This window comes from Argopecten irradians, chromosome 6 (assembly GCF_041381155.1).
Source record: "Argopecten irradians isolate NY chromosome 6, Ai_NY, whole genome shotgun sequence".
In the NCBI taxonomy this organism is placed as follows: domain Eukaryota; kingdom Metazoa; phylum Mollusca; class Bivalvia; order Pectinida; family Pectinidae; genus Argopecten; species Argopecten irradians.
In genome coordinates this window covers 36,178,690-36,196,231 of record NC_091139.1, presented here as the reverse complement: position 1 = coordinate 36,196,231, position 17,542 = coordinate 36,178,690, and the positions used below count along the sequence as shown (strand labels likewise).

General features: G+C 33.5%; 1 protein-coding gene across 3 annotated transcripts in view; it reads left to right on the top strand.

Annotated features, from left to right (window-relative positions):
* The window catches only part of LOC138325755 (zinc finger protein GLIS3-like), a 49,274-nt gene extending 40,988 nt beyond the window's left edge, over positions 1 to 8,286 (top strand). For all 3 annotated transcript variants that reach the window (XM_069271629.1, XM_069271628.1, XM_069271627.1), the window contains exons 9-10: positions 1,791 to 1,856; positions 3,054 to 8,286. In XM_069271629.1, the coding sequence (XP_069127730.1) occupies positions 1,791 to 1,856; positions 3,054 to 3,193 (206 nt within the window). In that variant the 3' untranslated portion in view covers positions 3,194 to 8,286. The remainder of the gene's footprint in view (positions 1 to 1,790; positions 1,857 to 3,053) is intronic.
* The last annotated feature ends 9,256 nt before the right edge of the window (positions 8,287 to 17,542 follow it).

Here is a 17,542-nt window from a genome sequence, read left to right as displayed (position 1 = left end):
TATTTTTTTGTGTTTTTTCCACTTTTTTTTTTTTTTTTGTAATACATACTGGACTCGTTTTCTTTTGATTTATGCAAGAAAAAATACAAATTTTTGTTTCTGAAATTTACACCAATATTCTAGAGAAATAATCACCCTGAAAAAAATAATAACTTTTTTTTAATGATATCCTGAAAAAATATACCAAAATCCGGCTCCTTTATTAGAATCAACCCATTCCAAAATGGCGGCCATTACGATTGCAAAGTTTATGATTTTCAGCAGACACTGTATGCCTATTTTACATTAAAAACGTGAGTAAATCATTTCAATTATAAGTAGTGTTTGTTTTTGAAATGATGCTTACTATTTTTAAGCACAAAATTTATTGAAAGGCCAGATGATTGTTTCCTAACGGTAGGCCTACGTAACACACATCGTTACACTCAGACACAAGCCAAGGTGGAACTAGCCCCAGGCTGCTAATTAGCACCAGTGGGTGTTGGTCAGGGAGTGTTCACACCTCCTTTGTATACTTAATTATGAAGCAAGTCACCCTACTCAGCCTGGTATGCATTTTGAAGCCACCATGGCAGCCCCAACCGACTATGAAAAATTCAGAAATCGGAAGAAGAAAAAAATGAAGACGATGTTTTGCAGAAATCGGAATATTTGGATATTAAAGCGGTAGGCGGAATATCAGTCTCAAAAGCGGTAGACTTCCGCCAGAATCGGTAGGGTTAACATGTCTGAAAACCGGACATATGTCCTTAAATAACCACAGCTGTTGATAAATAAAGAACTAATGAAACAAACCATTTAACAAATATAGATCTAAGCTGTAACAGACCATGAAATCAGTCTCTACCTAAACCACATGAAACGGACCTTATTCTAAAATGACATGAGATTAAGAAACTCTATATAAAGAGAAACCAAGAATAATTATAATTCAACCCAATTATCAGGTTTAAAGTTTGCACTGCTTGTAAAAATCCACGAACATTTAATTACTCATTAGAAACGTTTTGTTTTTTTAAAGAGATTGCTTCAAAATTGGATGGTAGGGAAAATGATATTTAAAACCAAAGATTCCACTACCTTTGCTAGTTTGAGTACACCTGGAAATGTCACGAATAGATTTGGATGAACTTGTTCAGACTTAATACTGTATAGGTTATTTTCTACTACACTTGATTGTTTAGGGCAAGGCTTGGTGAAGATCATGGCGGAAAGTTAGTGAGAGTTTGTAAACGAATGTCAACTGCGGTCATTAAGTTTAAATGCCCATAAACTTTAATTCCTTATTTTCTCCCTGGTGACATTTTTGGGGTCTGTTACCGTAATCATTTTAGTCGGAGATCTAGAAACCTAATCCTGATTTGTAATCATTTATCTATTTATCTGTAAAACTAGATCAAAGAGATAGTAATGATTGAATGAATACAAACATGTAATTAATATGTTCAGGATTATTCAAATAAAATATAATTACTGCTTAATGTTTAAACAATTCACTGCAAAGTTGAATAAGTTCAATTTAAAGACAAAGTCAAAATAAAATTCTATTTATGAGAGTTTTTAGAAGGAAAAATTATCCAATACCAGCAGGAAGAATATAGAGATATATAACATTTATCAACAATGGAGTTCCAATATAAATAAAAATATGCAAATAAGCCAAGAAGAATCCAAAGGGAAACGAAATATTTTGCTAAATTTCTGTCTTTATCAATGCTATTTACATATGACACAATATATCTTTTTGATTTATGTTGAATTTTATTGACATAAATGTACAACATTTGCAGACAATAACAATGGAAATCTCAATGGGTACCAACAAGTTGGAATGGAAATGCAGCGGACAAATTCAGGTACGCTATTATTAAAAAAATTGTCACACTTTGAAATTATGTCTTCATTAAATATTGTCTTGTCCATTGTATACAAAACTCATAACAACCATGTTTTGGCTAAATTGTGAAGCCTTTGTCTTGAACCGCGTTGGTTTTGGAATCCTGATTTGCTAGTGGAGGTATCGGGTTTCTGGTCCTTTGCCAGAGATCTGAACGCTTCCTCCAAGTAATGTCCTTAACAAGCATTTCAGTGCCCCGGGAACAACCAAGAGTCGGGTATTATTTGATATTAAGATTGATAAAACTGTTTAAAACACGTCATTAAATACACATGTGTTGTTGAGACTTTGTTGTTCCCGATAGTCATTTGGACAGGTAAATACTCTTATCTTAAACAGTCCTTCTTCCTCTCATCTTATTCCCCCTGCAAAAGTATATTGACTCTCGCCTCAAGTACAAAGAAAAATCAAACATGCTAGGTAATAAAGACTTGATTGTTCTCCCTCGCCTTGTGTGTTGCCTAGAGTATTGTTATTTTGTACATATCCAAAAAAAATTGGCCACAATTACTAACACAAGGCCCCATAGACGGAATTCATCATAAGGATTTATGTATGCATGGTCTGTTCTATGGAGATAAGAAGACTAGATCAAAATTGTTCTTGTCCAAAGTAGAAATATATTTTCAAACCGCAACAGTTGACAAGTTTTTGTCAGACTTTTCATTAACGATGTTAGAATTTATAAACTTAATGTTGACAATCATTCTTGCAATTAAAAAAATGTTTAGAAAGATCAAACAATATCTAGGAAATATTAAAACAAAAACACCCTTTTTGAGCATCCTGCTTTTTATTTCAACAAACATATTTGTTATGCTTTCATGTATTCCATTCAAAAGGAAGCTAAATATTTGGAAACATAAGCCAAAATCATGTAAATGAAAAGAGTGGGAATGTTAAGAAAGCCTTGTAAATAGAGTGATATATGTAGTATGTATAAGAGCTGCTTGGGTAATTTGCAAGGTGCAGGCTATTTGTAGCACTTTGGAAACTCTCGTTTTCATCCTAAACAAAAATGATAGCAAGTCCTTGTGTGAGCACAACTATTATTTGAATGCAAAACACAGTCAAAACAGCACAATATATTAATCAAAATACATAAACATGTATCATTTATCATTGAAATTAGTATATCATTATTTTGTGCCAACAGGCTACATGGATTTCCCAGAGGACTATATTGCCATGCCGTGTGCTGCCGAGGATGCACAGGCCAAGCAGTACCTCCAGCATAGGGCCATTGACCGGTGCAACAGTCGCCTAAGCGCCATCTATGCTGACGGAACTAATTGAGGATCTGCTTTTCTTAACTTCGTATCAGAAGAGTTCCACCAACACATTATTAGTGCATATGTAGCCATGTCTCACAACTAATAGGTGAAAGGTCTTGGAGTACCAATCAATCAAAATGTGCACGGATCTTTATAAAAGATACAGACTTTATAAGTAGTCGTTATTATTGCTATGTAACTGTGATATCATTACTATCATGAAATTATGGAAGAAATCGTAACTTGATTGGCGCTGTTTATGACTGATTCAGTCAAATTTGATGAGTTTGATTTGCCAAAACATTTCGTTGAGTATGAGGAGGTGACCAAAAATTGTGTTGAACTTTTACCAAAAGGGACGGACAGTATAGCGCTCCGACCCCTGGATATAGGTTTTTGGTTGCAAAACATAAAAAAGACAAAGGATTACTTAATATGGACTTGAAGATACAACTTGGAATTCTAATATTATGTGTGTTTCAAGCATCAGGAAAAAACATCTGGCTTGAAATTGTAAGTTCTATATCAGTGATGGAAATGAGACAAAAAGAAGTTGAAATGTATAAAGATTTGCAAGTTAGATATATACTTTGTGAGCTGTATACTGTATATGGTTTTTGTCACGGTCTATTTACAACACATTCCACTCATTTTTGATAAGTTATATCATTGTGCCATACGGTGTATAAACGATAAAATCATGTCGCAGAACATTTCATATGTGATCATATCATTATTGGGTTTCTGTAAAACATAATTTGTGTTCTTTTATATCATGAATCTCTTTATATATATATTTATCTTCACTGCAGCAAATAAACTACTATTAGGAGAATTATTTACCATTCCAAATTAACCAAAATTGTATACGCAATTTTAATTTTTGTAGCTGAAATCAAAATAGATTGATCAACATATGGTCAATAGAATTTCTCCTTTGTTGTATCTATTTCAAACTTTGCCAAAATATTTTTGTGATACGGTATTAGCAAGTATTGCCAACTACTACAACTTTCAGCAATGAGGGACAGATGATTGCACCCTAAACATGAAAGTCAGCATGTCCCACCCCCCAAAAATGAAAGAAGCCAAAATCATTTTTGATGATTCATATTCATTCTGCAATGAATAAGTGCACAAACATTTCTTAGAAACAATATGTTTTTACACAGCAAGCACTTTTTGGTAAAGATATGAGATGTCTCTGAAACTTATATAGCAAACTATGTAAAAGGTTTGAGCAGCAACTTAAATTAGGCAAACTTTTTACACACTATTGATAATATTGGACATTTGTCCAACTAGCAAAACATTTTCAGCAATATCTTTGAACCTGTAGAATGGTATTGGCTATAAATAAGTTTTTTCCAAAGCCAATTACCATTTGTGTATGACACTTTTTTGTGTTTCAAAATTACGCCAAGAATACTTCTTTCTATAGCAAATTTGATCTTTTTAGCAATTCAGATTACAGCATTACATTTGATATTTGTTCTAAGTTTGTATGACTCACAGAGGCTTATCTACCATTCTACAATCAGTCTTGTAGTCTGTGATTCCGTCCATCATTGTCCAACTATCAACATTCCACTTAATTTTTTGTATCCTTTATTTTTTGGAAATTCACAAGTTTCATGATAAAAGTCGTGGTTAATTGGCTGCTTGACTTACAGGCATGTCAAAGGTCAAATAAGTTTCTGATCTCGACTTTAACTTCTGTGATCATGATTAATTAGAAACTTGTCCTCAAGGTAGATCGGAAGTTTAAGCAAAACATATTTAAGATAAAGGTGATGATTGTACTGTTCATTCCGTTGCTTTTATAAACAGTACGTCACTTTATTGAACATTTTTGTTAAGTATAGTCAAATTATAATGACTTTCAGTTTATATAGAGCAAACTTTGAGCTATAGAAAACTATATAGCTACAAAGTGGTGATCTTTAACAATTGGTGCCGTGAAGTTTTATAATATTAAATGTTATTTTTATGTTGCATTTTGATATATTTATTCACGTTTTTTGTACATAGCACACCACTCTATCATTGTTGTTGTTTTTGTTTACTTTGGGTGCACACATTTTAGACCACTACTGTATATATACCCCCACTGTTATCCCGTCAAGTTGTGATGTTTTCTTTGTTTTCATTGGTTGATCTATAATGGGAGACCCAATCAGAAAAGAAATACAATGAACAATTATCCATCTTTTCTATCAGCCAATTTCTTTGTTATTGATTTATGTTGATTATTTATTTTTAAGTAACGGTTAATTTTATATGGTCTAGAAAACAAAGTACCAACATTAGAGAATTTTTGCATGCTGGGTTACTTAATGTATCGTGTTTTTAGTATGGAAAGACCTTGCATGGGGATTTATGATATGATGATGTGTATTGTGGAAAGATATAAGATATAAATAAAAGTACCAATCAAATGCCAAAAATTGATAATGAAAAATACACATTGTTTCCTAATTTAATTTAAGCTCACTCTAGTGTTTCAAACCCATTAGAAAGCCATAGGTGAGTTTCAAAATACACGTAGAAGTAAACATGCCAAAATAAAAATCTTTTATTTTCATTAGAGGAATACAAGAAGCCATACGAAATCATTGATGATATAGATACTAGATATATATAGTCACCCTTATTCGTCATTATGGGAAGTAATATTGATGTCATGCTGAACATTAAGGTATGGTATTACTACATTTAGATGGATTTTAAGTGCTTACTTTATTTAATATATTATTATTATTATTACTTAGTTTTGAAATCATATGTGATCATGAAATTCCAGTTGTACAGGTTTAATTCCTGAATTTATAAATGAATCAAAGTTATGATCCGTCCATGCTTAATTAGTATTTTATAACAAAGCTTTGGGAATAACAGCACTGTTTTCACAACAGAATGTTGGACTGTATATATGTATATATTTGTCGAATATTTAATTACCCACCTTTTAAAATCAAACTGTTGGTACATTTCACCTTCTCTTGGTAATATTTGATTTTGTTTTGAAGATTTTTCCCCCCAAACTTTCATGGTTAGATTTATATATCCACCTTTGTTAAAGAAGAATAACCTTAACAATAAGGCTCCCATCACAAATAGTTTTATTGAACTCATTTACCTCTTATTGCATAATGAACTGTTCCTTCTTTGAATTAGGAGAGTTCAAATGTTTATTGGGGGGTAAATGAGTTTATAATGAGCAGATTGAGAACATGATCTAATGATGGTTTTCAACCCATTCACACCATTATTCTTGAATGGACTATTCAAGTTTCTGAATTAGAAGAGTCCAAATGTGTAATTTAGGGGTGATTGACACAAATTATATTGAAACTTTAAGAATAGTAATGATAAAATAACATTTATTTGTTAATGTAAGGAAAAATACGCATACAGATGGTATCATTCATTTTGAGTTGTTCTAGAACATTACAGCAAATGGATGCAATTCTTTTGCAAACTTGTATTCAGTTTAATGCGGTATTGGGAATTTAAGATGAAAACATTTCTGTCTGTGACAGAATGGGTGTTTGAATACAGCAACTAATAAATGGAGTACTTGATTATTATGCAGACATTGATGACTTCCTTCCGTCCATTATTTTGAAATAAATATTATGTGATATTTTAAGAAAAAAATATCTTTCGTATGACACACATTTTCGAATTTCTATATTTTGAAATAACAAAATATTTATTTCACCTGTGAAGGAAGTCATTATATATGTCAATATTTTGTGGAGTACAATTTCCCAGCAGGTTGAGGTGTTTGGATATTTATACAACACAGTCCCATATACATTTAGTATTATTTCAGCAAGTTGTGATATTTTTTACAAATGTATTTAGCAAAGTAAACAAATCCGTCCACACATTTTCTTTAATTTTAAATTTAAGGCCAAATATCATTCATTCAATAGTAAGGATGTACATGTAAAAAGTAAATGTTTTGTACTAGAAATACGAAGATAATCACTTTTACGACACCTACCTTTTGTACAGGTAGAGAAATTCCAGCAGTTATTTGTCTATCATTATTATTTCATCATTGTTGTTTTGGTACATTCTACAATCAAAATGTGTAAGTTACCTGTGTATTTCACGTCCACATAGCTGTCCAACCACAGGCACTTGGCCCATTATTTAGGAAATTGTTTTTTTTTCTGAATGACATGCCATATACCTGTGGTACAGTCACTTAGGATTGTCCAGTTTGACTTAGGCTGCATCCATATTAATCCTGCTTTTAGAATGTTTGAAATGCATAGTCTAAAGGAAAACACATTTTATATCAAAAATGACCTTTGATTCCACTCACTTCTTCTTTTCTCCAATTTCTTTGTTTATTTCTTTCACTGAGAAATTATTTTTTAATTGTAAAAAAGTTTAATTGATTTGGTTCAGCCGTGGAGCAATAAAACTCCACTCCTTGATTTGGATGTTGTTGTAAATTATGGGATGGATAAAATTAATTTGTTCTATGAATGAAGCTATATTTCCACTAATTTGTGTCGGCGGCTTTTTTCAGAGGGGGTCTCTTTATAAGGCATTAGATTTGTTTTAACAGTTAATATTTAATGATATTTTGAAGATAAGCTCTTCACAGCAATGCTGAATAATCTTTCTGCTTTGTTTTGATTTTTATGTTGTTCAGGTTAAAAAAAGAACCTCTCAACTCATTCACCCCTGAAAATTCTAAATGAACCCTTCCAACCTTTAAATTAGAATAGTTCAAATGTCTCATCAGGGGTCAATGAGTTAATCAAATTTTAGGACAATTTAAAGAGGATTTTAAATTTGATGTTAAGTTGTTATTCTAAGTTAAGTAAAATCATTTTGTTATCTCTTTTTGTCTAAATGATGCTGATGTTTTCAGCTGGCAACTGTTCAACTGCTACAGACAGTTGTTCTGGACAATTTGTCCTCTACTGGACAATGGTCAGTGTAAAATACGGTGGCGACAGTAAGTGCCTTACCTGGGTTGTATAGCTGTCCAGTTGTGAGCCGATACAGAATATTATCAGCTATATAATGTACAGAGTCTGTGTACTGGGATTTTGTTAATCATTGTTCATTAAATGGTCTTGGAACAATGCTATTGGTTTGTTGTTTTGTATAATTTCTATGACAACTGATGATATTCTTAAAAATGTGTCTACCTATGGTAAAATGTCTGACATCCTACAACCATCATTTTACCTATAGCTCACCAACCAATTGTTGTAATTGGCGAACTTTCCATGGATTGGTGTTTTTTGTCGGGAAACTTTGATTAACCTGGAATTACTCTCACCTAGTACGTAAGAAACAACAAATCAAAGAAAAACAAGTACGAAAATTCCTGCATTTTATTGTTTAACAACGATAGACATAAGTCATTTATATAAAATTTTATATATACTACAGAAGACTTTTGACAATGACTAATCGATTTATCGTATTACGCAATTTGTTGGCAATTAATGCGGCGTCCTTGTGGAGCTCCGAGAGTGCTATTTTTCTGTATTGTCAATACATACAGTAGTGTAAAGAAATATACATGTCTTTATTCCTCAAACATCCATAGATGTTGTCGTATTTAGTGAAAAGTAATTCAGATGTTCAAGAAGACCTTATGTCGATATGAACAACAGAGGTCAATTACAATGCCAAGGAAGGAGACTGGCAATCAAAGACCTATACAAACACGCCACGATTTAAAACCGACTTTGGAAAACCTTGCACCAATAAAATGACAAGGGCAGTCAGAGGACTCGAATGTAAAAACACAGAGGCAAAATTATCTGGTTTCAGAAATGGTTTCAAGAAGACTGCAACAGGGCAAATTGCGTAAGATTTCTAGGATGATCGTGTGTGTCTTACAACACCATATTCGTGAGGAAACGCAAAGATAATTGGCATAGTTATAAGTTCGGAAGGGGCGGGCATCTAACGTTAAGTCCGTGGGATGTAATGAATATTAATATATAATCTATGTCTACACATAAAAGGGGGGATATAACAATGTCCGTTCTGTTCGGATTTTATATGCAAGTGGGTTTTAGCATGTTTTGTCTCTCAGGCATTTCTAATAGTAAAACAATTTATGTCTTTGCTTTTCATTGAAGTAAACCAGGCTGAGTACACAGGGATCTGAGAATTAGTTACAGATTATATAATCATGGACTTAACATAGTGCCCTAAGACCATTGTTAGACGTTTAAGAGACGTCTTAAACGTCTAAAAATGGTCTTATGACACTCTGGTGGGTCCATGATTATATAATCTGTAACTAATTCTCAGATCCCTGTGGCTGAGTATAGACCCCTGACACCCGTAAGGTCAGACAACAAATCTATATTTATTGGTACAAAGTGTTCACGTCAATGATTTTAACCTTTTAGCTGGTCGTAAAGCGGTACAAGTCTTTTAAGGTATTAAGTAACATGTGACACTGATATAAATAATACAGAATACAGGAATTCATGTTCGGGTGCCAAATCCGTAACTGGATATTTCCATCTGCAGTATAACGACTGTGGTTAACCATACAGTGGTGGATAGCAGTGTACCGCCCTACATAATCAGTTTCAAATATGCTATATCTTTCTTGTAGAACAGCGGAATCGCAAATAAATGTTGACCGTTATAAGAAGACCATTCGCAAGCCGATTTGCACTTTGGAATACCGTAGGGCCAAAGTCTGGCAATCAAGATGGCCCCCGATATATACTCCATAGCTGGGCGAAAAAGAGTTAGTTCTATATTTGAGAGCCAGGAAGGTCAAAAGTTACAAGTTTGTTCAAGTACTAGTTTATTTTGTTGTTTAATGACACAGCAGTGTACGTATATGGCATTGAAGCCTATAAATCGTTTTCATGTCTGTAGAGAATTATCCAATGTAGAAATTTCAAAACATTTCAAGACTGGCCTAATTTATGTCTTTTAATGATCAATAGTAAAATGTACTTCAAAATCATTATCACACCCGAAAACATTTAATTCTTAAATGCATTACAATAAGATCACACTTCGGGACGATGCACAGACATTTAACATGTAGCCCAAATTTTCTGATTTGAAGATTTGCTGTCTTACAAGTGTACGAGTGATAATTAAATTTTTTAATTAAATCTTTACAAATCTCACTTTGTAATGGTTCGGATTGATAGCTGTGATATTCCATTTTCAGGGGTCGTTTCAAATATGACGTTTGCATTGTACGGTGGCTAAATTGAGGAGTGTATTAGGGCGACATTTGTACGATACGATCGCGACTGGTCACGGGTAACTGAGCTGTCCAAGTCCTGTTTGATAAAGGCGATCTGTCAAACCATTTAATTATAAATTTATATCCACACCTTAACAATGCTTCTGTGTTAATATCGATTCAGATTTCGAGCTGTAAATACGTCGACCATTTTCAGGGTCATCGCCCATTTATTCATACTAACGCAACTACCGATTTGTATGTGGAGCGTTAACGTTTTTAGTTTTAGTTATAAGCTAAGTAAAAAAATCTTCAAAGGAAGACATGTATTAAAATTTGAACATTAATTGGTCGTATGGTAAATTAAGTAGCGAACAAATGACATTAAAAACATCATTAGCGGCTAAAAAATGGCAAAATATTTTGTCGATTAGGCTCAGGTAACTGTGTTTTAAAAGACTTAAGTAACAATTCATCCACATTTGTATTTGAAAGAATAATAATTACATACACGGTAAAATCTATCCAACTAATTGACCTTGGATACCAGTCTTCAACTCTTGCAGCTGCTGGTTTCTTAGAACATCAACCTACTTTTAAAGATTTTGAATTGCAATCCCACCAAATTAAAAAAAATCGGGTTAAGACATTTATTTGCATCAAGCCGAGTGATTTACTTGTTGACCACTGAATGTGTACAACAATTCGAAATAAATTCCAATCGTAAACTGGAAGATGATGCTGAGCTCGGGCGTGATGAATACAGAACATGTCCGCCTACCTTATAATATGTGGGTCCTATGCAGACTGTCATTTACTGACTGTAGGACGATGGTTTTTCATGGGAACTCAGACTTCGTCCACCGAGCATGAAGATATATATTAATATGTAAAGTGGCATCACTTTTACTGTGTTTAGCACATATCATTCTATAGACACGGTTTTATAAATCTGCTATATAAATATATGCATTACAATACATCAGCATGGTGAGGTCACTTACCATATATAGACAAAAATATATGACGTTCTTACACAATACCAGACAACGAACGACGGCATATTATATTGACATTGTAACTTCACACAACTACATGAAATATACACACACATCAACCTTGATACTTGAAGGAAGTAGTAGTAAATATAGATAATTTTTCTCCTTTTTTCTTTCTTTCTTTCTTTCGCAACACCATTTTGCTCTACACAAACAAACAAAAAATCCTTTGTATACTTTTTGTTTATGTTCCCATTTCTGTGAATTAATTAATTATAACAGATCTATTTTATTGATATTCAGATTATAGCGCTTTTTGCGCCAGAAAACTTTCGCTAAATATGACTTCGCTAGTTGTAATAACATAAATCACATGACTGTCATATATACTCTTCAGTCCATCCATCAAATACCAAAAAAATGTATGACAATAAATCACATGACTGTCATATATACTCTTCAGTCCATCCACCAAATACCAAAAAAATCATATTTTTAAATGTATGACAACAACCATTTTTATTGAGTTGGCGCCCCTGTGCTTCAGACCAGTATAGTGTGTTCCACTTACCTCTTCCTATGCATTATGACATCCCTATCTCCGACTCAAGCGAGCCTCTCAGCAAATTTGATAGAATATTCTTATCTGTTCTCCTTGACGCAACGGTTTACGAGGATGCAAGCTCGAATAAAATATCAAACTCGATTCAGGTATTTACTGCCTTTGAAAAAGCGATATATTTGTACGACAGAATTCGAGGAAAACTAAATTCTTCTATCCAAGCTTTTATATTTTCGAACTTTTTTTCTATAAATTATCTAATCACGGATAAATTTCAACCTCCTTTTGGGTATTGAATAAGCAATAGTCAAGATTTTCTTCAAGCAAGTAGTTGTCATGTGATATCGCAGCATTTAGTTATACTGTTAATAAAGTGATAAACAGTGGAAAAAATAATTTAAAAAATCTGATTATAGGCATTGGACAGAAATTAAAAAAAATCTGGATCGTGAATTAACAGCAAATCAGTATATTTACTTATTCATGAGGAGTAACAAAACTGTATATATGCATGTTGTTTCAATTTGAAGTTTTCGTAATCAAAACAGATGCGAGGGAATCTTCCTTTTTCACATCAACTCCAGAGCGTTTGCGTATGTTTCATGGAAGTCTTATACAATCATGCATTGGCGTACAGTTTTTTGAATATTCTAAAGACTCCATACTCATACAACCAAAGCCAGTAACGCAGTTGATGTTGATTTCAAAATCGCGTTCAGTCAATTTCAAAATACCAATTAAGTAAAGTTTAATGCCATTGAATGAAAATTGAATGAAATCCCAAGAAGAAAGGTTTCCATAATAATCCAAAGAAAAGTAGACACAAGAAATCCGTCCCTAATACAACATGTCGTTGTCAATGAAAATGGGTTATAATTGTTGGATATTAACGGGATGAAAATCTTGTAAAACCATGGGTTTTGGCTCTAGATAAACGACACCCCTAGACACAGTAGTACACATATATAGGAGTATCCGTAAAAATACGTAAAAGCATAAAAAACTATTGTAAAACCGTTATTTCTAGGATTAAACCGAACATTCTCTATCTATCTTTGTGTTATATCTTAAAAAAGTACAATCCTTTTTCTCCTTTTCTTTTCTTGTCTTTTTTGATCAAAGAGTGTTGTCATGATGCGCCTAATTTGAAAAAAATGTATAATGCATTGTATATAGCATGGATATCTCATTTTACCAATATGCCCCTCTTAAGACTGTGCTAGGGGTGTTATTCCTTCACCTTCATGTTCTCTTTCTCGAATTTGTCCGTTCTTTCCCAACATGTCCGCCTATTTTGCAGACGACACGAAAATCAAGCATAGCATGCAATTTTCACGCGATTTTGATTGACGTGTGAGTTACATTTCTGGGCGTGGTCTAGGCATTGGTTGATTCTGATTAATAGTGATAATAAATAATATTTATTTGTAACACAAACCAACATACAGTATCAGCTATACAACTTGATTTGCAATATTCCAACAAAATATATCGTTAAACGATCATATTTCGGCGGTAAAATTATTTTAGCACTTTTTGCTCTTTGTGCGCGAGAAATGCCAACATGGTTGCGGTTTTTTTTTTCATTTTATACATTGTTTATATGAAATCAAGGTGTCATTTTCTCACATTCATGAAGTCTATCAGCATTAACGTTACGTAGATGGAACGCTGTTGTACATATCCAATACGGGACTATGGATCGATAATTTTCTATGGGTATTTCAGTTTTTCTCCACCTCCAAAAACCTGACACATCTTTAAAATGACAATATCTGTTAAAAGGGCGAATAAAAAATCCAGAGTATCCTAACATTATACAGTTGATGTTAAAATCAGGGTGGAGAAAATTTCTCATTATATGTGGTAGCCAATATGGTAATATTTCCAACAGAACGTTCTCGCTGCACTGGTATACGATGAACGTAATTAACATGTGAGGCAGGTGTCTTCTCATGACCTTTGCTTTGAGTGGAAGTGGACGAAGAATCAAGATATATAGTTGTCAGTAGAAAGTATACAAACCCTGTCTCTCTGTCTGTATTTGCCTGCCTAGGTGTTATTCTGCAGACTACAGATGAAGAACGGATTGATGGATTTTGTTCAAACTTCATACAATGATATCTTAGATGATAAACATAGGAAAGAAAAAGTCACTATAACGAAAAAATATTATTTTGTTTCCAGATGATAATTTGAAAAAGTGGGTGGATTTTGTTGAAACATCATGCAATGTTTGGTTACGAGGAAATATAGTCCGGGATAGAATTTGGGGTCAAAATGTCAACAAGAAAGGTCAATGCTAGTAAAAATAGATTATTTCCCTATCAACATTTGGTTTCTTGACAATGAATGTAATAAAACATATAAAACATTGAAAATATCTTGACCACAGTTTATGGATTGTTAGGTCAAGTTCAAGGTCACTGTTGCTATTTATAAAAAATCACTCTGACGGCTTCATTAGTTTCATGATTGTCAGGTCAAAGTCCGGGTCACCATTGCTATTTTTATAAACTCATTGTTAGGACTCAAGTGGATTCATATCTTCATTGATCATCGATTTGGGTCTAGCTGGAGTTTCAGCATTGTCATGTCAAGGTTCATTCTCGATACTCCAAGGTTTACTATCACTGTCGTTAAATCCACCCCTGAACTATCTCATAGTTAAACTGGAGACAACAAAACAGAACAGAATTTAGTCCTTTGATGCACATTGTACATCAAAATAATCGTATATGGGCGTCGCTCTCTCTATAATATTCAAAGAAAGTCTTTGCAGGTCTATGATTGGTAATATTGTTCCTCCTGAACTACATCCAATTTTACTATGAGGTACTCCAGAGGTGGATATATCGTCAGTAATAGTAACCTCTAAAGTATCGAAGATGGTCAAGGTTAAGGTTATTGTAATAATTGGCATGGACCAACACAGAACATGTATTGCTTTAGAACGAATATACGTACCCGGCCTACTATACCTTTCGGCCGGGTACGAATTGGTCCCTATGTGTCGTAGTGGAGCACTGCCTCCGAAAATCACTTGGGCATAGTTTTTCATACTTTTTTGTAGGTTTCCGATTATTTTATGCGTATACATGCATTTACATATTATTTTTGTCCAAAACAAACATAACTCCCATTCTTAATATCTACCGTACCGCTCACAAGACGTCAAATTCACAATTTGTGGGCTTGCCGTATAAATTCCCCTCAGAAAGATCTTCATATGTAATATGTAAAAAAAAAATGATGCCTTGATGAGAATTTGATATTTTATGTGGTTCAGTTTTATTGCCTAGTAGGTAAGCGATACCAAACAAGTACGATAAAATGCAAACAAATGATTAATAATGGTTTGCATAATCATTAATTTGCTCCATCAGCGGTAATAGGCACCAATTGTAGCTCTAAAGACGACACCAGTTTCTGTCTATAAGTCTTTTGGGCTACAATATTGCAGCTAGTATTGCTTCAGCAGTACTCAGAATGCTTACTTAATATCAAATTTATATTTACAAGCTGACTCAAGATTAGCTGACTGACTCAAACTTTTGAGCAAAAATATACTTTTTATGTAGCTCAATAACACGTGAATCATTGAAATAATGTATTTATTGTGAGAAAGGTTAACACAAAAGCCGTTTCTAAGTATACTAGGATTGAAAAAAACGGACAATTGTTTACTGACAGCGTATCCGGTAGTTTGGGTCGATTTCGTGCCCCAATAACGTCTATATGTCGGGATCTGGACTGGGTTTTAGGTCCAGCGAGGACAAACAACTAAATCAACATGCCAGAGATACGTCGACCGAACGTTTTGGATCTCGTCCCACTTTTAGCCGGACCAAGGTACCCGGGAAGTTTGTCTTCACACTAAGACCTTTTGTTTCATCATACAAGAGAAAGTATTCACAACTTTCTAGTTTTTTTTCGCTGCCTGAATTATATCCCCTATATTTGACATAGTATCGTTTATGTATAGCGCAATGGTAGGTTCCATTACATTTTACAGGGTGCGAAGGTAAATGACATGTGACAATTATGTCAAATTAAGAATGAGTTGATTACTTTTATCATGCTATAAGAAAATGTGTATTGGTTCAGGGTGGTGCTGCTCTCATTTTACGGTTAATGACAAATCCTCGGGCACGTACACCCGATCACAATGTGTCACAGGTACAACTAGTTTAAACTCTAAACTTGAAATAGTGATATTGCATAAAAAGGTCATTTCTCCCATTAATAAAATTATGTGTTCAAGGCCAGCTGCGTTTTGAAAAAAAACACCCAAAAAACCCAAAAAAACATATATATTCATCTATATTCATAGTGTGAGATGAAGTTACAACATCAAACAACTGCGAGATTCTCTGTGTATTTATGTTTTGGAAGTTATTATAAGTGTTGTATTTAAGCTAGTCACTTTTGGGATTCTACTAAATTTTCAAACTCGTTTTACAGTTACATTTTAAAAATCGAAAGCCATTTCGGTAGGTATGTACCTTTAAAGATGCTCCATCGCTGACAAATGGTATTTTTTCACTATTAAAAACAGGAGCAGGCGACTTAGTATTTTTCTCCAGTTACAAAAGTTACTTACTTTACACCATTACCACCGTTGAAAAGTTTGAGTTTTTAATTTTACTTCAAGTTAAAAATATGAAAAATTATTAATTGCATCCCGAAAAAATGCCGTGACACTATATCCTATATGGAATGAAGTACTGATTGCGCATGCACCACAGGAGAAATGAATTATTTTATATTATTTTTTGTGTTAATTAGGCATATATGTACACGATTAAACACCAATTATTGTTCAAATGATTAACATCATTTATGCTCTGTCGGCGGTGGAGCATCTTAAGAATATTAAGAAATAGAAGCAAGGGAAGGTTGTGTTATTGTGCAATTGTAAAGTGTTAATATCGTTATTTTTCAAGCTTCGAGGTGACATAATTACCGTATTGCCATGCCATAATGCCAATGATATGGCTTTATCAGATAATAAAATATTCTGAAATGAACTACCGTGTTTTGTATTTGTATTTTGTATTTTCTGTTGTGAAAACCTTTTTTTCATGGACGTCTGACACACGATTTTGCGGCGTGCCTCCTTTTAGCATCTCGGTTAATTCATCTTTAAGCTTTTCATTTCAATTTGGGTTTGGTCAATTTATGTCAGATAGCAAAGCGTTTATTAATCTTTCAAAAATTACAACCTTCGATTTTCGTTGTCATCATGAATATACACCTTTGCATTATGCAGTTTTTATTTCCTCAGACAATCAAGGCACTTTATCAAGAATGGATACGTGAACATTTGAAGGAAATGTATGAGGAATCCTTCACAAGTAGGAACCGAGGATATTGGGGGTATCCCCTTCACGTCTTTGACTATATGTAAGTACGGCCGTTACACTGAGTTATAGGTATACATATATATAATATGTCAACACTTTTGCAACATAATTCAATAAGGGATTTACCATGATTTTACTTTCAAAATGATGGCATCGTCGAAGACCCACGGTCGATTACACCACGTTACACTGTACTTACTATTTATCACTGATCAGTGCAGCGTGTCGTAGTGTA